The sequence below is a fragment of the Porites lutea genome, chromosome 4, assembly GCF_958299795.1.
Source record: "Porites lutea chromosome 4, jaPorLute2.1, whole genome shotgun sequence".
NCBI lineage: Eukaryota > Metazoa > Cnidaria > Anthozoa > Scleractinia > Poritidae > Porites > Porites lutea.
Window position 1 is genome coordinate 34,957,038 of NC_133204.1, and position 24,658 is coordinate 34,981,695.

The 24,658-nt window shown below is 39.2% G+C and overlaps 3 protein-coding genes across 7 annotated transcripts in view; all 3 read left to right on the top strand.

The window, feature by feature from the left end:
- The window catches only part of LOC140933395 (uncharacterized), a 31,127-nt gene extending 22,276 nt beyond the window's left edge, over positions 1 to 8,851 (top strand). For 2 of the 5 annotated variants that reach the window (XM_073382943.1, XM_073382944.1), the window contains 2 exons: positions 6,085 to 6,836; positions 7,453 to 8,851. In XM_073382943.1, the coding sequence (XP_073239044.1) occupies positions 6,085 to 6,836; positions 7,453 to 7,930 (1,230 nt within the window). In that variant the 3' untranslated portion in view covers positions 7,931 to 8,851. Of the gene's footprint in view, positions 1 to 742; positions 985 to 2,232; positions 3,003 to 3,753; positions 5,163 to 6,084; positions 6,837 to 7,452 lie in introns of those variants that run through there. The other 3 variants (XM_073382946.1, XM_073382945.1, XM_073382942.1) reach the window with 3 other exon arrangements.
- Positions 1 to 24,658, top strand: part of LOC140934582 (uncharacterized) — a 466,993-nt gene that overhangs the window by 48,966 nt on the left and 393,369 nt on the right. The window lies entirely within an intron of this gene.
- Positions 13,006 to 16,650, top strand: LOC140933396 (uncharacterized). The gene is made up of 3 exons (XM_073382947.1): positions 13,006 to 13,247; positions 14,559 to 15,352; positions 15,996 to 16,650. The coding sequence occupies exons 1-3, from the start codon at positions 13,008 to 13,010 to the stop codon at positions 16,606 to 16,608; spliced, it is 1,647 nt and encodes a 548-aa protein (XP_073239048.1). The 5' UTR covers positions 13,006 to 13,007; the 3' UTR covers positions 16,609 to 16,650.

Sequence of the window (24,658 nt, forward strand, 5' to 3'; positions counted from 1 at the left end):
CCATCTTCTTAGTGTAAAACAAGTCGTTCGGCATAAATTTCTAGGTAACGATGCGCTCTATTTTATAGCATAACTAGTACGTTTTCAAAACATAAATATCTTAAATGCTATAATTGCTGAATTAAGTTATGCTTCAAACACACGCAAGATTTCATTTTCAGACGAGTTGGTCACAAATTTAACAGATATGCCCTTTCACTACATATGTTCACGTTAACTTGTCCCCTGTGTTTTCAGTTTCAGTTGCTTCATCCTCTTCCTCTATTAAGTTATATTGAGCACCACGCAAAACGGTGTTTCATGTAATATATCAAACATGAGATGCAGTGTTTCATCACCAGATGAAACACCGAGAAGAGAGTTGAAAATACGACGCGCAGAGGAGTATTTTTGACGAACTTCGAGGTGTTTCATCTGGTGATGAAACACTGTGTCGAATGTTTGATATTTCTTCTCAAACAAAATCATTTTTGAAGGAGAAATTAAGGATGCAAATACTAAGCAGTGTTTCATCCGATTTCCAAACACTCATTAAACATTAATTTCCTTTGTATTTTCTTAATGAATTATTAATGAGTTTGAGAATAAAATATCAATGATTAAAATACCGTGGCTCATGTTTGATATATTGCATGAATAATTGTGGTTCAATCTCAGTTGTTCTGAAAATAACTCCCTTATTGTAACTATTTTACTGAGTTCATAATTAAACAAACTTTGTCTGTTGTATTTGAATAGCTGATGATGGCAGACAACATCAGAAGCTGGTTTCTTCACTTATCTCCTGAAACACGGCAAAGATTGTTGCAGAATTTATTAGACCATGATCAGAAGTGGAGAGTGGATTATCGGGAAGGTTTGGCCAAAAAGGTTGAGTCAGATATGATCTGCATGATGGATCAATTAAGTGAACTGATGGAGAAGGAGGAGCCGTTATTCAAGGGCAAAATGCTGCAGTGTGGAAGCTCATACAATAGAACTAAGGTAATTGTCTTTTCAGTCCTTGGTATAAATTTCTTTATCATGTAATTTCTTGACTCGTGTCTGTATTGCAGCATGTATAGAGGAAGTGCTCTAAAACATTTTCCAAGTTAATTGTGATGCGTATGCAATGATTAATTGAAAGCATAAGTCCACTCATATAAGGGAATCCAAGACAGTCTTGGATTCTGAAATCCATGCCATGGATTCCGGATTCTTTGTCTGTGGAACTGGGATTCCAGATTTCGATCTTAAGTGAGATTCCGGTCTCCTTGAGCTACATTCCAGATTCCAAAGCCCAAGATTCTGGATTCCACGATCGAAAATTTCTCAGATTTCGGAATCTGTATTCCCTTACATGGGGCGATATAAGCTGTCGCAAAAATCGGTAACCAGCTTCAGGTTGTTTTCGAAATCTAACCGAGCACTTTGTACTTTGGTACCTTTATGCTCCCATTTAGCCTTCTCATTTCGCCAAAAAAAGTCCGAAAAAGGCCTATTGGTCTCTAAGTTTTATCTCACGAGAGAAAATGCGAAAAGTGAAAAATCGCTCCGACGGGTAGGCGTACCCACAGTCAGTGACCGAAAACGAACGTTATTATGACAAGAATCGATAGCCTAACCCGGCCTATGTAATTTGGCACTATACAGTGGCCAACAGCTGGTTTTTTGTCGGCCTGAGATAGTTACTCTATCAATACATGTAGTTATCCTGACAGGGATAGTCACACGGTAGGCGAATATGACGGTCAACTATGGGCCGTTTCGGCGGACAATCATCCGGAACTTTTGCTTCGCTTTTTCCACAGAAACTTGTATTATTTTATTATGGTGCTTGTGCATACAAATTTGATGAAACGGTACAAGCTTTTTTCTTAAAGAACTTGATCTGGAGCTGACGATAACGGAGATATCTAACATGTGTAATTTTACAAAATTGCCAGTGTCTTGAAAATTATTAGTGCCCCAATTGACTCTGAAAGAGTGGTTTGCTAACCAGTTTGAAACAGTTTCCCTTTTATCCATCCCACAGCGTTTAGACGTGTGTGGAGCAAAATGTGACTGAGAGGCAGTGTAATATTTATTTTAAGGAACTTGAGTCATGGCAAGTGTTGTTTGTGCGTGGGCCTGGTGTGCTCAATATACGGCGTTTAGAGCAGTCTGTTCGGTAGTGCCGCTTGTGAATACAGCAGCTCAAATCTCTTCCCAATTTTCATCACTCTTCATCGCCTCACTCTTTTCTGTGTGCAGGTTGGACAACCTGATGAAATGGATTTTGCCTTTCAGTGGGATCTCTCGGAGAACAGGTCGAAGAAAATATTAGGCGTTAGGTTCTACCCGCAGGGACAAAAACATTTTGAACGTTTAAAAGGACATGTTAGCTTATCAGAATGGGGATTAGTTCCTGTCGACGTGGTTGATGTAGTATTTAAAATAACAGATGAAGATGATGGTAGTGGTGAGTACAATGAAAACCACGATCAGGAGGAGGAGGAGGACGACGAAGAAAAAGAAGTGGAAAATGGGATGTTACCAACGAATATCTATAACCGGTTTTACCGTGTTGTAAACGATGCCTTCATGAAACTGAGACTTTTACCTGACTGGGAACACGGTGGGTTTGCGAGTTCCGCATGTACTGGGACAAGAGAAAATGGACCAGCTTTGATGATGCAGTTTAACTACAACAAGGAAAATGGAGGAAGCCTAAAACTGACCGTGGATCTTGTACTGGCAATGGACGTGAGAGAGATGGGCCCGTCTTGGCAGCACGAGCTTTTGAGGAAGAAACATTACTTGGATAAGATTCTCACAAAAATCCACGCAAAAGTTCTCTTGGACAGCACATTTCCAGAAAGGATGTGGTTGTCTACCATGGATGTCGATCACCCAGTCAAAATTGCAGTACGTATTTTCAAAATTCTCAACCACATTGCCTTAGAAGATCCCAACGCTGACTTGCGAATAGACCTGTATTCCGTAGATGAAAAACGCATGATGATGCTGAAAAGACTTCGAAGGTATTTTGTTTTGTGCGCTGTATCAACCCATGTAATGTATTTAGGAGTGAAGAGCTTTATCTCTAATAAAGAGGAGGCTTGGACGGGAGACTTGAAACATTTAGAGGACATTGATCAATGTCTATGAATAGGAGTTAGATATTTTTGTTCCATTGTGATGACTTCACAGAAGTCACGCGTTGCTGTTGAGTAATTCACTTCCTGGTCTCCCTGACGGATACTAGTGAACAGTTTCCAATGAAAAAATGTGTAACAACCAGTAGAAATGTAAAGGTTGCAAGAGAAGGGGCTGTAAATATCAATTACGCATTTTTTTTTTTTGCGTTGCCCTTGATGCCCACACATGCCATGTCACACTCGGCTATTTTGAACAGACAGCTATGCCAGTGGTGGATTTGAACGATTGGGTCAATTGGTCAACAGTGTGTTTCCGCCCTGCGTGTTATGTCTTGTTCTTGCTCTTTAAGGCTCCAATTCTTTGTAAATTATCTTTGCTAGAAATAAGTGTTCCACGAGAATGGCTAATCATGAGTGGGATTCTAAAATCAAAGAACAACTGGGAGAATTTACATATAAATTTCGGTAAAAGGAATATATATGCTCATCTTTTTAAATAAGTTAGACTCGATACTCCATTATCCTCTGCTGCAGTAAGTGTTAGAATAATTGAACATTATAAAGGGAAAATTAATTTTTAAAAAGATAACATTTATTGTCTCCAAACTGTCAATTCCAAACCTTTTTTTGACAGGAAAATGGCAAATATTGCAGCCTCTGAAGACAAAGAAGAACGTGCTAAAAGATTCGTGAAAGGTTTCCTTCGTCCTATCAAAGAACTTCAATACTATGATATGAAAGTCCCAGAAGGTGAGAGGTTTGTTGAATTGGGTGAATGCCTTGGTCACAGGCCGTTCCTGAAATCCCATGTTTTCCAGTCTTTGGTTTTGGCGCTTTACTCCCTTCGATGCTGTGAACACCCAGACATAGCAGAGGACAAAATTTGGTCAAAAGAAGATGTCCCGGCAGTTGTTGCCAATGTTATGATAATTGTTAAGCAGTTTCTCGATGGATCTGTTGACGAAGCTACGGACGAGAAGCGATCGCGTTTTTGGTCATTTCCTCAGCTTTGTCTGGAAAGTGAAGGACATTGCTATAATCTACATCAGCCAGAATCTCTTTGTTTTGATTTTTATAGAGGTGAAACCGTTAAACAGCATTTTGCACGTATGTGGCATGTACTACAGCAATTTGCTATCAGACAACAAGCACAAGATGATAACTTCTGTAAGCCTTTTGTACATGCTTCTGGACAGCAAGAAAAGTCTTCCCAAGCAGGAATTAGCGATAATGTAGTGTGCCTTCTTCCCCTGACCTTTGCACAAAAAAAAGGCTGACCATAATGACTTCAAAGGCTTCATAAAACTGCACGAAACGTCGCCCAGTCTAATTACGATACCACCTTTATCGATACACGTCTGTTCACCATTGAATGACGGCAAACTGTCGTGGCGAAGGATTCCAAGAAATTACTTCCGTATCACAATATCACAGTTAGGAGATTGGTCAAGAACTCCCTAGCTCATTTCATTGTATGAAGAAGACGAACGGATTCTTGCTTATATTTTACACAGTGTACATAAAACGAGGCTTTTCAGGAGTCAGGAGTAAAGTGTTGCTTTTACTCATATAAAAGCTTCTAACTTTCGGCGGCCGTTGCAGTCGCTACTTTTGAGATATACTGCTGAAAATTCTCAGGTTACCTAATTTTAATATGCTCTTTCAGCTTGTGCAAATAAAAGTGAACTGTTTTCGTGTTTAGCGAAAGTTGATCACGTGATAAAGTCATAAAGAAAGCCTGTTCATTGATATAAGTAAGATAGTTCAGTTGTGAAAGCTTCCATAATTGTGATTACTGTACACTAAAAGATACCAGTAACTTTTTGAGTGCTAAGGTGTCCTCTTAATGCGGGTAAAACCCGGGTTTCGGGACCTGAGGCGTTCCTTAAATAGAGGTAATAGATACAAAGATTATGTGAGCGTTTTCCCGGGACCACATTTTGCGTCCGGTGAATGGAGGTGTCCCTTGAATAGAGGTGTCCCAAAGAAGAGGTTCCACGGAATCATATATATTTTTTTACATCGGGTCCACACATACTTCCATGAATGAACTGCTCGCCATTTCAAACAGCACAGCTTTGCCAAAAAGAAAAACAAAAACTTTAGGCAAAAAGTTACATGATCGATAAAGTTGGTAGAGCCAGGGGCAATTTTAGCAGACGAAATTTTACAGTAAACGATAAAAGAATAAACTTTTCCCACGTCCAACAATATCTGATCTGAAAAAACTGTTGACGTCTAAAATGTGGCAGATATAAAAGTATCTCTTGTTTGGCTTCCCATCACCTTCAACATGAGGCCGAAATGGCCATTTTCCTTGGGGCCTATATTGGAGAAACAAAGCATACAAGCTTTCTTTGAAGGAATAAAAACTTAGTTTATCACTACCCGTTTTCCTTTGAATGAAGATTATACTGTAAGCCTTTTTGCCATTTTGGGTAAGTGTGTTGATGGCTGGTTTCACTAAGAGTAAGCTACAATCCTGTCGTTGCTTTCTTCATGCGGAATTTCGGCTTCTGCGCAGCCTCAGAAATTTGAAACAATAACGGTTTCCGACGGTTACAACATGGGTCAGATGTTGAGGTGGCGCGTCATCTTGGAACCCGCCTTAGTGCTCGATTCGCGGAGCCAGCCAAATTATCGCAGCTATGGGGAAGAGAATAACCAGGAAATAGGGAACTATAAGGTATTTTATGGAGATGCACATCCTCGGAGACCCAAGGACAGCTTGCAGCGTATAAGAATTATTGAAATCCTTATGGACGAAATCACTCACAGGCAAAGTTTTACAGAAAAAGAATCTTCTTGTGAACATTTAGCAATTTCGCTGTTAAATATATCCATATATCCACAGATTTCATTTTAGCTCTGTCCAGACCGTTCCGTGTACTGAAGTGCCTAATGTATTTAAATCCACTCAGTTTTGTCTTTATTTGACACTCCTTTCTCGTGCTTACTTTAACAGGTCGGACTGCCAGATGAAATGGATTTCGCTTTCCAATGGGACCTCTCCGAGACAAGGTCGAAGAAATTAGTAGGCGCCGATTTTTCCTTTCAAGGCCCGAAACAATACGAACGTTTAAATAGAAAGTCTTCTACTGACTTCCTTTGGGTGGACCGTGTTTTTCTGACTTTTTCGGTCATTAGCTCTGTACATCCAAATAACGTTTTTGAGGGAGTGCAGCCGACGCATATCTTTGGTTGGTTCTATCGCGCTGTAAATGATTCCTTGAAGAAAATGCCACTTCTTCCGAATTGGAAACACGGTGGATTTGCCAGTCCTGAATGTACCGGGACAAGGAAAAATGGGCCAGCTCTGATGATGCAGTTCATTTACGACATGGAAAATGGAGATAAACTTAATGTGAATGTTGATCTTGTATTGGCAATAGACTTGAGAGAAATTTATGATGGTGACCTGACAGAGCTGTGTGTTGTACACATGGGCCCAACTTGGCAACAGGAACTGCTGAAAGAGAAAAAATTCTTGGATAAGGTTCTTGTCAAGGTCCACGATGCAGTTCTCTTGGATAGCACCTTTGCTGAGCGAACCTGGCTCTCCACAATGGACTTTGACCATCCTGTCAAAACTGCAGTGCGCTTGTTTAAGATACTTAACCAGATGGCCTTACAACATCCTGACCCTAATATGACGGTAGAGAGTGCCCTCTTTACTGTTAACAAGAGTCATATGGCTGCAATGAATCTTATGCAAAGGTAATTGTTTTCCAATATTTTTCTATAGACTGTAAAAGAATGCGCAAGTACGCTGTCTTGAGAAAGTTAAGAACCATTTATAAATTACAATGCCTGAGCTTCGTAAGTAACGACCGAGCGCGTAGTGAGGTGTTTTTGCAGGAAACAGCTGAATTTTTTCAGATTATCAGCATTGTTCATCAAGGTCTGTCACCTAACAGTTGTAGACGCTGACCAGTTATCGCGTTTATTAAAAGGTCACTGCATTTGTGAGTAAAGAATGACTAATATAGCATGTTAAGTAGACGTTGAATTCAATTCTTGGCGTAAGTCTGTTTTATTCAGAACAAAAACTAAAGCACGTGGCGCCGCAAACAACAGCTACATAGGAGACAAATCGACACCACACTGACACGATAGAAGGAAGGCTAGGATTGGACGGAATGTGAAGGGATTATTTGGTTCCAATAAGTAAAACTGTAGCTGTGATTGGCTAAAATCGCATCGGGAAACGAAGGTGGATACACTGTGAGCAGCCGTTTGATGAGGAGGGGCTTTGCTCTTCTCCTTCTTCTTCTTCTTACTTAAGCTTAAGCTTACTTCCCAAAACTATGGTTTGTTATACTTTCTTCCACAGTTTGATGGCAAAATATCGTACTTCAGAACAACCACAGGTGCACAGTTTTGTCTCAGATAACCTAAAGGAACGTCCTGTCAAACAATTCCAGTACTTTGATATGAAAGTCCCGGAAGGCAAGAGGTTTGCCGATGTGGGAGAATGTCTTGGTTACCGGCCATACTTCAAGTCTCATGTGTTCCAGTCAGTGATTCTTGCTCTTTACGCGCTTAGATGCGTTCAAAATCCAGATACAGCAGAGAACAAAATATGGTCCAAGGACGACCTACAAACCATTGTTGCCAACGTGATGATGATTGTCCAGCAGTTTCTTGATAAGTCTGTTGACAAAGATCCAGATGCTCATGGATCTCGTAATTGGGGTTTTTGCGAAATTCAGCTCGAAAGTGAAGGTGGTCTTTACTGCCTTCCTAACCCCAAGTCACTTTGTCTTGATGTGTATCGAGGCGATACGGTCAAAAACATTTTGCTCGTATGAGGCATTTGTTTGAACAGTTAACAAACCAACAGGAAGCACATAAGACTCTTGGCGGATACTTCCAAGCGGATACGTCTACGCAGGACGAAGCAAGTCAAGCTGTAAATAATAACAAGCAAGAAATAGTGCGTCTACTAACACTAAATGTTTCTGAAAAGAAACCTAAAGATTCATAAAGTAAAAGATTTTGCTTTTCCATGATTGCCAAAAAAATTCACTACTACTAATAAGTAACTATATTGGATTCGGCTTTCGTATGATCCGAAAAATTATGAAGATCAAGAAGGGTGTAATCCACCTAGGGCGATTAGACCTAGAGGGATAACACCCAACCCCCCCCCCCCCCTGGACATCGATATTAAGTTTTCGTCTTCATTTGCCTGTTTCTAGGCACGTTCAGGAGACAAAGGGATGTTGAGTTCTGAAGATATTCTCCAAATAGCAGATGTCGTCCGTCGAGTTTTTTTTTTCCTTGATGATATTGCTATGTTTTGGTAGTAAGTAGTTCTCAATCTGTTCGGCCATTTCTTTTTCGTAAGACGTGTGAAATGCTTATCCAATTTGTCAACTGCTCTATTAAAACAACGTAACCTCGTCCCTAGGGCTTCTTGGTGCCTTCGTCCTTTTGCGGAAATCGCAAACTTCTTTCAAATTTGGTCAACGCTAACTGGTTATGTTGACTTTATTTGATTATTTCAGTGGTGCTATTTGCAAAAGAACGAACTGACGCTTTACGGATCTTTAAAGTGTTCTGGATTATAGAAAAGATGATTTATTGATAACGTACACCAACTTTAAGAAAAAATAAAATAATGGGGGAGTACACCCACGTCTGTGATGTCCACACTCCATTACAATATTTCCAATAAAGCGAGCAATAAAAATGCAGTACCTTTTGTACAGCGGATTCATTTACCTTTCATTTTCTGAACATCCTCAAAACGTGGAAGTTGTCTGCGTTTAGTTTGAATCTTTCTTCTGATTAGACGGGTCACCGGCTACATCTAACCGGTTATTCTTCAGATACTGAATGAGAGGTTAGTTCCTTAATCTTTATCTGTTTCATTTGAGCCTAAAAAAAGTTCTTGAGCTTTATTGTGTTGGATATGATATAATTATCCCTCGAAGGGGAGGTGAATAGTGGAGGTATATATCTAGCGCTGTTCACCGATCCTGAGGGGGGTAGTTGTTTTAGTTTTTACCAAATCAGTCGGATAAAAATGGAAAAAGTAACCTTTTGAAAATTAAAAACGTCACTTTAATGTAGCGACTTTGTTTACAATTTACAAACATTTCGGGGATTTTGTCAAGTGCGCATTTGACTATTCTGATGCAAATTCAGCATGACATTACGGAACGGCGCCTGTAGATCCGTGTCGCCCGCAAAATCGCGGGTCCCATGACTATTTGCGCGCTCACAAAGGGAGCCGACGCATGTCGCGTCCTTTGATTCAAGACTCAAGTGTTAGGGTATTGTTTCCACGATACAAAGGTAATTTAACGTAAGAAAATCTATAGATCCAAGCTTTCGCGCTACTCTCTGTTTTATAAGGAAATGCAAACGCTCAACTTGATAAATATTTTGACTTCATAACATATTTTAACGATTTAGGCCAGCAGAATGTATAGAATTCCAGGAAAACAATTCAGGAAGCCGAACGGTTTTGAACTGCGCTAGACGTTATTATTATCAGTATGCAAATCACCTACCCAATCACCTATACTTTCCATCGAATTGAAATATCCTGACTTTTTTTAACCACTTTTCGATTTGATTCGTTTCATTTTATATTATTTTGTGCAAGCTGAGCTCTTTCATGCGAATTTACGCTTTCAAAGGAAAAAAACTTCGAGGAAACGTTGTGTTTACAACCACGGCAATTTGTATCTATTTCGCTTCACTTACGCTTATATGCAAATTACTGTTCATCCGCCGGATTTCGCTGGAGACAAAAATATCGATTTTGAATTCCCAAATGCTTGCCTTTTGGGGCACCCCTTTTATTTTGGCAATCAAGATTTTAAAAGCTAAGCTTCAGACTTTTCATTCCAACGTTTTAATGCGGGAAAGCTAGGAGAAATGCTCCAACTGATTTAAGTCACGCAACACGCTTTAAGACCGCATAACTTGATCTTTCTGTTATCTTTTGTTCTTCTATTGTCTCCAAAACAATAACGATGTTTTACCAATTTCCACCTACAAATAATAGGACACATTTGATTGACAGAAAAATTTGCATTTACTAGCGACGCGTATCTACAGGCGCGATTCCGTAATGCTACCTACCAGTAAACACCGACAAGCCAAAGTTTGTCGCTTTATTGGTATTTGTTTGTACGAATGCTTCATTTATTTGGCTCAAATTTCGTCTTCCGAAAACGGTCTCGAAACGAAACGCCATCTTCGCTCCGGTCGCCAAAACAGTGATTTCGAGTTTAATAGGGAGCCAATCAAAACCCGTGAAAAAATGCTATCCACTGATTTGGTAAATACTAACATGGGATATTCTGTATTCCCCGTATTTATATCTGTACAACTTGCTTCTCCCCCTCAAATTCTGCATTAGCATTGTCTACTCTTCAATTTCTCTTGGGACAACTGTAGGTCCTGTAGTACATGTAAAAGGGTTTGCAAGAGTTTGTGGGGCAAACAAGCTGTAGTCATGTGTATAAGTAAGGGAGATGTGCACATGGCGATTTTTTGGGCTATCAACTGATATTCCTGTAATTCCTGTATCCTGCAAATAGAAAAAGATAGAAAAATCTTTTAAGTGTAAGTGAGGTTAAAGAATTCGTTACACTTTGTACAATCAATCGTGACGTGTTAATCTTGAGTGAAGCAAACTAGCTGATCATAGCCTGAAACAGGACGATCGTGTGTAAGCAATTGAACCTTGAAACGCACTAAAACAAACCAAACTAATAGAAATAGAAACTAATAGAAATCCACCAATAACAAACCATGACATGTAAACATGTGTTTCCTAAGAGGCTTGCTAAGATGATTGAACGAACAGAAACACCCAAACTTCCTTCAAAGTTTGCAAAGTGTGTAGCACGATACAGAGAATTTGGCAGTAAATATGCGTTTCTGGGCCATTTCACCTTCACACAGGCGCAACCCCTCCCCTCACCCCACAAACAAAGTTGTATGTGTACGTATCCAGAAGTTTTTCAAAGTTTCAACTATATATAGGGTGGGGGGAGGGTGAACTGCAAGAAAATTTCGAGTAAGGATGCAGTGAGGGAACCCAAGAATGACAGAAATATAAGAATACTGTATCACTGTCCCAATTAAGGACTTTTGTTCATGATTGTACATCTCATATATCAGTGGCACATTCCCATCCAACAATTCCTAAAGGGCCCCTCCTGACTCTAAAGGGCCACTTGATTTTGTTTTGGATGCCTCCTCAGAATTAACGCAGCAAATGATAGTTTTAAAGTCTATTTTGTCTTAAGTCTTGAGTATACAGTCAACTCTAGCTGTCTTAATGGACACCTCTATAAGACGGACACCTCTGTAAAATGGACACCTTAGGAGTTGGTCCCTGCCTTTCTTTGCTCCCTCTATTTGACTTTCTATAAGATGGACATCTATCTAAGACAGACAGCTAGTGCCGGTCCCAAAGGTGTCTGTATTAGAGAGAGTTGACTGTAGTACTTAAATAATCTGAGCTTTTGGATTTGCCCTGGGGCAATACTGTCAACTCTCCTGGATAATCCGGGAGACTCCCGATTTTGAATTGTTTCTCCCAGTCTTTAGATTACAGTATGAAATCTCCCGGATAATTGTTGAAGTTTGCTATTTCTTGTAGATTCGACTTTCTGTCGATGAAGTTTCAAATATTTTGCGTTGTTTGAGCTATGTAACTTTTAACATGTAATGTTCCCTCAGAAACTCCAGTATACCATTGTAATATAAGCAATTATGTGATTGGTGAGAAGTAAACCAATCCAGGCACGGATCCAGGATTTTGAAATGGGGGGTGAATTTTTGTAATAATGTAATAGAACCAAAGCCTGGCTGAGGTGTTTGAGGTCTGTGCATCAGCGTGATTGATTTCCGATGAATAATTAACATTTTCGAATTTTAGGCGAACGCAAATGCCAATTATATTATTTTAGATTTGTAAACTCATTTGCGGATTTCTAAACCGGGACGACTAATTTCTTGTTGAAATAGTAAATACTTAGCTTTTGGTGCCTTATTGCATTCGAATTGTTGCTAGTCTTTATCAAGAACAATGAGAGTTTACCGTGTGTACATTCCAAAAAAATATGCAATGATTCGACCAGCGAAACAGCTCACTTTCAAACGCCGCAGGAAGCAGAAGAATATACTCCCATTTCTCTTTCAGAACGTTGAGAAGGCTAGTTACAGCGTTTTCATCTTTTTTGCTGATTACCTCTGGCACGAGGGCACACAGCTCATAATGAGCTCGGTTTTCGTGGCTGAAACGGGACTTCAATTCCGATGAAACTATGTCTAAAAACGGTATTGAAATCGCACGCCGTCGGAATGGCAGAGTAGACAGACCTGGCCTGGACGACGACAATGCAACGTCGCTCGAGCATGGAAACGAGGCGTTTTTGGATTACATGCTGGACAGTGTGTTTGTAGGCTCAAAATGAATAAATTGATTGGTAGAACCAGTCATCGCTTATGCACATTCTCCACCTCAATCAGAGAAATCAGAGAAATCAAATATTATTTCAATATTTGAGGGATAAGAAAAAAAAAGAAAGAAGGGGCCTCAGAAAAAGGGGGGGTGAAAATTCACCCATTTCACCTCCCCTGGATCCGCACCTGCAATCAGGTACAAGTGTTACAATTCCCTCAACATCTTTTTCGCATGTTTTTTTTTTGCACAAATGATGTCATGTTTAATGCATTATGACCTTCCCTGTCTTCTCAATGTTTGAAGATGTCGGGGGTTGACAGCCCTGGGTGTCTCACTACCACCTACCAGGCATTCATCCATCGGCCTCAATCTGCTTATCCTTTATAGATAATTAACAATTAATTTGTGACTGAATGTTGTGCTGTTTCATTATATATGATTGTAGGCAAATTATGGCGAGCCAAATGAGAAATTGGTTTCTTCACTTGTCTCTGAGGGAGATTGATGGATTGTTGCAGAAGTTACTGGACTATGACAAGAAGAGAAGAGTGAATTATGAGGAAGGTTTGGCCAGTAAAGTTGAGTCTGATATGATTCTGATGATGAATCAGCTGGGTCAGCTGATTGAGAAAGAAGATTCTTTGTTCAGAGGCAGTATGATGCAGTGTGGAAGTTCATACAATCGAACCAAGGTAATTGTTAATTTCAGAGCTAGATGCCAGTGGGAGCTCAAAGGGGATTGAAGTCTTTGAATTCAACCCCCCCCCCCCCCCCCCCAAGACATGTAGCACTGATATAGGCTTTGAATTTACAAATGTTATAAACTGCATTGAATTTTCAAAGGGTAGCTGTAGGTAGATACAGAACATGAGTCCTTTAATTTCAAGATAAATGTTCCAAATTGCAGTTTTACAACCACCCTATGATTGTATGCATTATTAATTTTGACAACACAGTGACTAAAATTTTGTTCTAAGGCGTAGTGACGATGACAAATGGAAAATGACTAGCTGTAAAAACAGTTTCAACAGTGAGCTCAGGTTGAAAACCCCCTGTCAAAAAATTCCCTGCTTACTGGGCAGCCATAGCCAGCTAGCTACCCAGCCGCTCTTTGACTTGTCACGCAATAGGAGGAAAGTTGCATGACGATACAAGGAGCTAGGAGCGTTGCGTAACGAGACAATGAAGGGTTGCATAGGAAATTAGAAAATCCTTGTCTGCCCTTATTTTTATATTTATTTGTTCTTTTATATATTTATTTCGACATAACACGGAAATAGCCGTGTAAGGTCAGCATAAAGGTTAATTGACTGGTTAGCAATTTGAATCACTAATCTTTTCGCCCAGTGCTAGGTAATTCAAGACAGTCTTGGATTCGTGATTCCACCCGGCAGTGGATTGCGGATCCCAGTTACTGGATTCTGAATTCCTCGTTAGCGGTATTTCGGATTCCTCGAGCTGAATTCCTGATCCCAAATCAAAGGTTTCCGGATTCCACAGGCAAAAATTAAGTTTTCAAAAATATCCGCGTAAAAAAATGAGGCTCAGTTAAGCAAAATTGAACGATTGTAATTGAGATGTTTATGAAAACATTTCTAGTAACAGCTATATTTACAAACTGTTACTTACAGTGTGCAAGTAATTATTTCACTTACCTTAAGTTCCATCGCGAGCAAGTGCGACTAATTGGCAATGCTAATTTAAAAAATGACTAGAGAGCCATGAAACAGACCTTAAATTTAACCCTTTAAGCCCAAGTATCCAAATACAAATTCTCCTGACTGATCTCCATGCATTTTATTAAAGAATTGGTTGAAAGAATTTGATTGAAGATCAAAAGCATTTTCACTTGGTGACTCGTCATATTAATTCACATGACCATTTCTGTTGTTTATGTATTGGTATTGTTTATGAGAAAATTAATGTTGGTCACTGCTTGGACTTTATAAAGGGCTAATCAGTGAAATCTACTTATTTTTGTGCCTCAAATGTGCTGTACGTAGATTGGACAACCCGACGAGATGGATTTCGCTTTCCATTGGGATCTTTCTGAAACACGGTCAAAGAATGTTGTGGGAGTCAACTTCTCCTTTAATGGCCAAAAGCCCTTTGAACGATTACAAAGACTTAACGTCTTACCTGAGACCTCAAAAACTGGAGTCCTACCAGTGGATAGTGTTGATGTCTCATTTTCTGTTAAAAGCGCGGATAATAGCAGTACTGAGAATGCAGACAGTACCAATGCCGTGGTAGATTGTTTACTACCTAGATACATTCATGAAAGGTTTGAAGAAGCTGTGAATGCTGCCTTGATGAAGCTGCCACTTCTACCTGACTGGGAACACGGTGGTTTTGGCAATCCTGATTGTACTGGAACAAGAAAAAATGGGCCCGCTATGATGCTGCAGCTCAACTACAACGCAGGCGATGGAGGAAAATTTAAATTGACTCTGGATCTTGTTCTAGCAATAGACTTGCGAGAGATTTACGATGGCGACCTGTCAGAATTGTGTATTGTCGACATGGGGCCACCGTGGCAGCAAGAGCTTCTGAGAAGGAAACAGTTGTTGGATAAAGTTTTAACTAAAATCTACGATTCTATTCACCTGGATACTACCTTTGCAGAACGAATATGGCTTTCTACAATGGACACCGACCACCCAGTCAAAATTACAGTGCGTATCTTTAAAATACTCAACCAAATGGCCTTACAACTGCCCGACCCTGATATGATTGTCGACAGTGCTCTCTTCACAGTGGATAAAAATCACATGCTTTCCATGAGAGGACTTCGAAGGTAACTTTGTTATTCATGCATGTAAATTCAGTTTCGTTATACTAAGCTTTGTTCCCGTTAATCTGTAGCTTCCCGACTCGGAGTATTTCGCAGACTCAGGAAGATTGCAGAAGTTGATTTGAAAAGCGTTGATTAAAAAATATATATATATGCGACGCAGGGATACGGCTTTCTTAAAGGCAAGGAATTCTCAAATTCACGTATACTCCTAACATGCTCGTATAGTATTCAACTTCTTTAGAAAAGTTTAAATTCCGTTGCATGTTATACTTTAGTTCGGATAAGAATTTTTCCGATTACGGTCTTTCTTTCTCTTAAGGTGTGGTAAAACGTGTGAGTAACGTGTCGTGCGACAATTTTATTGTTTCACGTTACAATGTTTCATTTTTTACGCAGAGCCGGGGTAAAGTAAACAAAATGGGAAAACACGAATTTGAAGTCCGGATCTGGAAATTCTATCGATTTAAATTTTATCCTTTCTCCATGTCTTTAGTCTTGATCAAGACTTTGCAAAAACCTAAATTGCTCATCTCGCTGACGAGTTAAGTTAATCATAAAAACATACCTTTTGGGAAAGTCAACTTATTCAGTGTTAAGTCAGGACACCTGTTTTTATTTGTTTATTATTAAATTTTTCTTACAGGAAAATGGCAAATTATTCTGCTAATGAGGACAAAGAGCGTGGCAGAGAACAAATCAGGAAGAAACTGCGACTACATTCTGTCAAACAGCTACAATACTATGATATGAAGGTCCCGGATGGCGAGAGGTTTATGGATGTTGGTGAATCGCTTGGTCAAAGACCTTATCTGAAATCCCATGTTTTCCAATCAGTTGTCCTCGCACTTTACGCTCTTAGTTGTGCTCAACATCCAGATGTAGAAGAAGACAATTTTTGGACCAGGAGCGACCTCCCAACAATTGTTGCCAACGTAATGATTATTGTCCAGCAGTTCCTTAATATGGCTATTGACAATGACCCAGACTCCCAAGGATATCGATATTCGGTTTTTCCTAGTATTCAACTAGAAACGGAGGGCTCTCTTTACCGTCTACAGGCACCCAAATCCTTTTGTCTTGATGTCTATAGAGGCGACACCATCAAACGACATTTTGGGCGTATGTGGCATTTCTTTCAACAGCTAACGACACGAGAAGACAGGACTGAATTAAAGGAAGGAGGAAGTCCACCAGCAGCAACCGCGGGCGAAATAGTGCATCTTCTTCCCTTCACTTTTCGCGACAACGAAGGCTGACGAAAAACAAGGAAACTCAGACCTTAAGTTTCTCGTTATTTGTTTTGTCTTTAGTGCACTGTCTTTAAACTAATATAGAAATGAAAGTCGTACTTACACTAAACTCTAATTTTTTGTTAATAAATTAAGTTTAAATGAGCTATCTGACCCTGATATGTTAAGTTATCTTAGTTAGGATGACCTCACAATCATACGATACAAGCAGAAAGCCGCCCAATATTCTGAACACCACCATTTTTTCCATCAATAGTGGTTTCCGGTTGACATAAAAGGTTAGGACGACTGTCAAGACCCGTAGTAGAAAACTACTCTCTTTTAAAGACAGAGGAAGTCTTTTTTCTCCCTTTCCCTCCTTCACTTGTTTTTTCCTTTTATTAAGCTGGCAGTCGAGGTTGCTTCAATCGAATTATATTTCGGGACTAAAAGTGGCGATCGTGAACGCGTTTTGATGGTATGATTCAATTGTTTTGAGATCATATTTGAGGCCCAGGAGAGGTGTGGAGGCCTTTTGAGGCTTAATTTATATTTTTGTCATTTCTTCCCATTCGTGTAAATCCAGGATTCTTCTTCATCATCAACCTGTTGGATATTTAACCCTTACCTAGACGATCGCCCCATAATGCAATTAGAATTTTTCCTCTCATATTTCCACTGGTTTTTGTTTCCCCATAAACAGAGTACAACAGATAACGAACGGAGAAGCTTTGGCTTTTACTTTCTCAATACAGGTAAACTAAGGAATCACTTAAGTTGCAGTATTTTGGCAAATACACTCTTTATACTGACTTAATTAACATAGGCTTAATTTTCCCTTATATGCATGATAATGAAGTCTTGCCTAGTCCCGAGGCCATGTATTTCATGCAGCCTGTACGTTTCGTTTCATTTTGTGTGAGTGGACTTAGCGAGTGTTAGCCACTTTAGAAAATACCATAATAATCTTTTTGTTCCCCCCCCCCCCCCACCCCGCCACCCAAAAATTTGCATAACCATTGTTTTCAGTTTCTCTAGTAACAGACTTACAATTCTAGTCAAGAAAGCTGGCATTTAACAGCAACAAAAAATCATGGTATGAAATTTTGCTTCGTACGGTAACGTCACGTCTTGGTTGAGTTTGTTGATGGTTCTCCTTCTTGGTCCCTGAGTCAATTCTTCAGGTATTTTCCCCTCTGCCTTAAATACCAACGTTTTCAAACTACTCGATCAGAAGTGTATGACTCTATCAACCAAACTGTTAATTAATTGATTAATTAATCAATTCTTTATTTAGTTAACTGTTTCTAGTAATCGATGCAGTGTCGTTCTCCGTATAATAGAAAGGTTAAAGCTCACTGCATCAGTCAGTCCGGTCTGTCCAGTTAAAAACCCTCGCAGTCTTATGGTTGACCAATGACGTGGTAGTCAGTCAACGTTCAATACTAGCTTTCTTTGTATTGACGTTCTTGATCAATCTTGACTTTCTATTAGCTTTCTTTCTACTGACGCTGAGTCTTGACTTTCTGTTGACTTTCTTTCTATTGCCGTTCAATCTTGCCTTTCTATTGGCCTTTTTTCTATTGACGTTGAATCGTGACTTTGGGTTGCGGATTATCAATTATGTAACCATCCCCAGGCCAGGTGTCATCATAACAAGGGCCGACTGCTTTTAAATCCGAGTTGTGTTCAAAGTACGCATTCCACGTCTGAAATGAGTAGTTGTTCTTTCCTGCAGAGGAAAGACCTGATTAGTGGCGACTCTGGGGCACATTCTTCCACAGCAACAACTCAGAACCTGGTTAACAATTTGCACGTATCCAGCTCGAAAGTTCTGATTAAAAATTGGATAGATATATGGTGTAATGGCACTGTTAGAGTACGACATGAAGTACCTCACGAAATGAAAAGTAGCGCTGTTACAGATGGTTTGAAGAGGTTGTGGGCTAATACATACAAGAGCAAGCCAAGAGGGAAACCAACAAATGCAAAAGACGATTTCCACCGTCACGAGCATGGCGATCACTTTCCTATTGACCGTACGGTTACGAGCGGTGCTGGAGGCTGTCTGAATCCCAGGGTTTTCTCTGGTGTACATTTTCACCCCGATGGCAGTGTACAAGGCTGTTGTCGTAGTGATAGGAATGCCCGTGACGAAAATAAAGTCGCAAATTAAGTATGTTCGGTAGTTATCCATTGTTTTCAAAAGGTCTCTTATAAGGAAATTAGCGCAGTACGTTTTTCCTTGTATTTCAATAAGATCAGAGTAGCGAAATAGTAGATAGTAGCAACAGCATGGTAGGATCCAAGTCACTGTTATTATTACTGCCACCGCTCGTTTTGTCATAGGACGTCTGAGAGGAAAGACTACTGCCAAGAACCTATCCAGCGCGATAAAGGTAAATGTCAAAGTAGAGACTAGGAGGGACACAAATGGGACTGAGCTGTTGATCTTACACAGAAGGAGACCAAACGTTCCACCGATGGGCCACTCAAAACCGACCAACACAATGGATATCATCCTAGGCATGTTGCAGACTGTGATGAGCAAATCGGCGACGCAGAGGTTAACTATAAGGTAGTTATTTACAGTTCGCATTCGCCTGCTCGAGTTCTGATAAACTGAACCGATAGTCAGAGAATTGCCAACGAGGGATAGAATGATAGCAACTGCGTAAGCTAAAACTTTGAAAGCTTTCGAAACCACAGACTCCATCTCAGTGGTTAAAGAATTTGCCCCTTCAGAAGAAGTTTCGTTTTGATCATGAGTCCAGTTTGCTGTAGTGTTACCGAAAACGCGAACGATGGGAAAAAGCAAGTCGTTTGTCGTGTTCATTCTTTCGAAAGAAACTCAGTGTAAGTACTGTACCGGTTTGATTTCTGGAAACAGTACTAGTTCAACAGTTAAATCCAGCTCTGCGTTGCTCTCAAACATGTTTGCTCAGGTGACAGATGACGGTCTTGTCGAGCATTATTTTAATCCATTGCTGTTTACTCGTGGTAATCTCGTATCAAAAACTGATAAAGTCTCATTTCAATCATGGAAACAATGCTTTTTAAGATAGCTCTTGAACGCGTGCTGTATATCAAGATATTGCGTACTAACGTGGAGTATTCATGCTGATGCCAATACACCAAAATTTTCCCAGTTGGTCTTAGATAAAAAAAACATTCATTTCGGTTAAGTTTTTTCTTGAAAGCTTATCACATCATAAAAACCACAAATAGTAAAACACAAATAGAATTGGAATCAACATTTGTCGATCCGCAAGAAAATAAGGTGTTAATTGTTTGCGGGATTCTCAAGGAAACATCTCTCTTGATGTCTGAGTGCTAAAATCAATACTTTTATTACACGCTTTTTAAGCAATTACTTTTGACTTGTCATTATTTGTTTTGATGGCTTTGCAATTTTAATGTCATAAAACTTAAAATGCAGCGAAATTAAACCGAAACAGAATATAATTGCACCCGATTTTCAACAAGCGCGATAATATTTTCTCGAATTTTCGCAAAGATTAATGTATGCCATGGAGATACTGTATTGGCTTGTGTAAGTCATTCTTTTATATCTGGGTTAAAAGGTAAGAGAAATACAGTCAAACTTGTATCAAGCGAACCTTTATTTAAAGCGGTTACTTAACAACATCCCGCAAATCATTTCACTTAATGACAGTAAAAATGACCTGCAATAAGTGGTCACTTCTATTAAGGGGGTCACGGTCGCATTTCGAATTCCCAAGGTCTCAACGAGTTATTTTTTTTATTATCTTTACCTCTATTAAATGCCACTTTGAAAATATGTATCACACTTGTTGAACATTGATATACTGTGAATAGCTTTTAGTGGTCTGACTTAAACTTTCTTTTCTAGTTTTGACAAGAAAAGGTAGAAATTACACTTCGAGGACAATTTGTCTTGTGATGGATATTTCGCTTTAATAGTGCATCACCTTTATTTTAATGATGTTTTCCAAACCTGTATTAAACAGTCGGTACGCCCTTCCCCAAGGCTAACCGCTTAATACAGGTCTGACTGTATTTGAAATTGGTCTCTGCACCATTTTGGCTCTCGAGGAAGTGTGTAATGGTTTTGTCTGAGACATGATTCGACTGTATTCGAGAAATTTGCAAAAGGCTTTTTGTACCACATTTGGACTGAGACTGGCTCCATTTAGTGCACGTTAAAAACACTTAACACTCGACACTTTCTTTTCTTTTCCTTTACCTTTAAGCATCACTGGCTTCTTGCCAAAGTAGTGTTAGTAGAGTTGGCGGACCGGTCTTATAATAATAATAGCTTTATTTCGAATTCGTCGCGGCCGCTGAATAGAAGCACTGAAGACTCTATTATAGAGAGTTAGCCTTGACTTAAGGTAGATATATTCACAAATTCCAGTCAGAAAAAGACCTTTGTACAACCAGCTATGGTAAAACTGTGTTTATTTCAAACTCAAATTCAGGCACTTCTCGCTGGTGTTTGTGAATATTTCATTTTAGGTCCAGGCTAACCCTGTACAGATAAGTTTTCCACGCTTTTATTCAACTGGCTTCAGTTGTTCAACACTTGGATAGCGCTATCCACCGGAAAAATCACTATCCGGCAGTTAAGTATTTGGAAAACTAATTACTCTATCCAGTGGATAGGCAAAAAAAAAGTTTATCCACCGGATAGAGTTATCCAACATTTGAACAACCGGAACCAGGATTATTCGTCACTTCATCTTATTTTCGGGCAAAACAAAGATAATTATTACCACACTAAAATTCGAACCAGTTTAGAAACAAGAAGGGAACCGGGCCGAATGAGCAACTTTCGCAAAGACCTCTGGGATCGCTACTGACGACACGTCCAGTAACCGTCCCAGAAGTCTTTGTGAACGTTAGCTCGCTCAGTTTTTTTGTTTTTCCCTAAAGTTTCGAATATCAGGACATCATGTACGAGAACTTCAACTTAGGCGCCATCTTTATTAATCCGGATATATTTGGAAAATGAGAAATTTTGAGATGCCATGAAACACTTTGCGTCCAAACACACTCGCTCGGATAAATTTGAAAACGCGCTTCTTCTCTAATTTTTTTTTTAAGATCTACTTTGAAGAGCATCATCGAAAAGTTTCGTTTCCAAAATTCATCCTTATTCACACTACGGGTTAAGCAGTGTTTTCAAATTTATCGTTTGTTCAAAAGCGTTTTCGACAAGTTCCGTTCAGGTTCGGAAACAATTTTTCTGGATTGGTGTGGAAGGTAGACCTAACCGTAAGACGTTGCTTTGTATCAAATTTATCCGGCGTAGTGTCGAAGTGTGGATGGGACCTTAAAGCATTACTACAAAAGTCGCGGTGATAAGATTTGTCTTTATGAGAAAACATCAAAGTATGAATAAGAACACAAAATTACAGTCTGGCGGCTGCCAAGAGGTTTTTCCCTGTTTTAGCCTTGTCCTAAAATAAATGAAGAAACATCAGTGGCACTTATGTTCGTTACTACTGAATCAGGCTTAGTAGTTTTTAAATCGTAATCTTTACATGACAACACGTTTAGTGGCGTAAAGCGTTCTTCGTAGGCGTCCACACGTATCTGGATATGTTTGAAAGCAGCGTGAGATTTTTCTCTCCATTTTCAGAAAAATACGCGTCCAAACGTAGCGTAATCGAATCGTTTTCGTTTGTCCACTGAAAACACTAAAACAATGAACAAAAGAAAACTTCCTTTACAGAGTGTGCGCCCTATGATTTAAGATATCAGCGTATTCAAAGATCTCCTTTTCGTCTGTCCAAACGAAAACGATAAGGCGACGTGTTTTTACATGTGAACAAATCGAAAGGCTGGAGCTCAGGAAAAAAAATCCGTTTTCAAAACCGAGAACTTAATTTCACTTAACGGATCTGCTTAACTTGAATACGCAAACATATGACTTGAAGGAAGTAACCCAAAAATTAACTATTAATAGTAAATTTCCCCAAAGTAGTCCACTTTACCTTGCTGAATTTTGCCTTTCCATGTTGGTCCTCGATTCAGTTCAATATTATTTTCGTAGGGAATTATTTACAGATCATTATAAGGTTCAGGTTTTTAGACGTGTTGTCCGGCCATTTCAGGAGTTCGTATTTTCGTCTGCTGCGTTAATTCTCCCCTCTTTCCTCTTTTTTATCGCCGGTTGACATTGGAAAGTCTGCTTCTTTTTTCACACCTCAGTTTAGTCGCGTGTTAATATTCTCATCTGAACAAAATGTCGGTATGTTTTACGTAAATCGTCTGCTCTTCGCGATGGACTTCTCGCCATTCGCTGCTTGATGCAAGAAGGCTTCGTTGATCTCATCGAAATGCTTCGCTTCATGTTTTTAAAGGATTCACTTCCTTTTCTCTGGATACCAGTTATTATTTCGTAAAGCAACGACAGGTAGAGTAAAACAACGAGAATTTCTGGCTGTAGTTGTTCCATGCGGCCGACTTACTCGGTTCCAAATATCGTGTATATGAATATTGTTTCATTACCTACACTGAAGCGAGAAACCATCTTTAACTATGGTAATCGGATGAAATGAGGGCAGATGTAACTGAGAGGATGAGAACCAAAAACATTAGAAATAAAACAAATTATATTATGCAAATTTATCAGGATATACCTGGCAAAAAATTAATAAGATCCTTTGAAGAGACAAGAAGTTATTTTTATAAACCTTACAGGTATTATGAACGTCTATACAAAAGAAAGAAATTGAGCAAAATTAAAGTTTATTTACACAATCCAGAAATATCTAAATGGTAATTTTGGATGCAAATTCAGCGCCTTCTGCAAAAAAGCTAGTAAACAAACTCGACGTCCAACAGTTAAAATAGTTTTTAAACTTTTTATCACCAGCAATAATACGGTTTGAGTGCACGAGTATAATTTATCCTTGAACTGAGAATTAAAATTATTGTGACTCTCGCCGGCAGACGGAAGACAAGTGGAGGGGAGCGATATAGATATTCTGTTTGCTGTGTCAGGCAGCTGACATCGTTTATGAAAAATGTATGAAGTTTGCCATAAAAAGAGAATAAGCTGAAGTAGTATTAATAGACTTAACTATGTTTCCATTATTGTTGTTAAATCATGCAGCCACGAGAGTAAACGTAACGTAACGTAACGTTAAACTCTTTTCTAGCACTTTTAATTTGAAGCAACGTTCTTATATATTGCTTGTTACGATGCATAACTCGTGTGAAGATTTCAGTACACACAATGTATTTAGGTTATCTAAGGAAAGTTCATCAGATGAAGGTGGATGCAACTATTATATCATCATTCAATGCTCTTTAGCCTCCGACCGAACCCTCGTTTGCGTACGATTTACCACTACGAATTTTGCTGAATTGTTTTCACATCCGGAACTCAACAACATAATACGTCCTCTGAAAATTTAGGGTGCTTACTCCTTTCCTATCTTTTGAAGGAGATTTTGTTTAGGCTAACATTATTTTTAACTTTTTTATATTTTATTTGGCTAGATGTCTTGCGTGATGGCACCCCTATTGCAGGACTAAAAATTTTTGAATAAAGGTTGACGTCGACGAAAGACAACAACACTGACAAAAACATTGAATTTGAGTTCTTTCAAACTCCTTAGCGATTATTCGGTCTCGCTCAATTTGCGTAATGTTGACGAATTTTCTTGGAGTTGAATTCTTAGGGACCGCATCCAAGTTAAAAAGTAGAGAGAAAAAGTTGCATTGTTGTGCCGAGGTGTTTCTATAAACATTAGGAAATGTTACGTCATAGTTTCGGAGCGGTGGGCGTCAAGGAAATGTACGAAAATGTGTGATGCTCTAAAAAATTCTTGTTTTTTGGCCATTTACGGCCAAATTCCACGAAAAAGCAATCTCGCTTACATTCTTCGTTTAAAATATTGATTTTAATAAGGCGTAAGGCAAAAACAACTGGGAGTTTAGTTTAGGAAAAATCTCTGTATCTTTTAGAGTTAAAGAAAAATAAAAGTATTGTTCGTTTTTTGGGGTTGCATTTGTTTTATCTGCAAGTGAGCCTATGAAATGCTCATAACAAGTGATTATGTAGTACATAATCACTTTTAAT

Excerpts from the sequence above, each read along its gene's own strand:
- LOC140933396 (XM_073382947.1), top strand. The coding sequence starts at position 13,008 with ATGGCGAGCCAAATGAGAAATTGGTTTCTTCACTTGTCTCTGAGGGAG. Across the intron at positions 13,248-14,558 it reads GTTCATACAATCGAACCAAG|ATTGGACAACCCGACGAGAT; the intron begins GTAATTGTTAAT and ends TGCTGTACGTAG. Across the intron at positions 15,353-15,995 it reads TCCATGAGAGGACTTCGAAG|GAAAATGGCAAATTATTCTG; the intron begins GTAACTTTGTTA and ends TTTTTCTTACAG.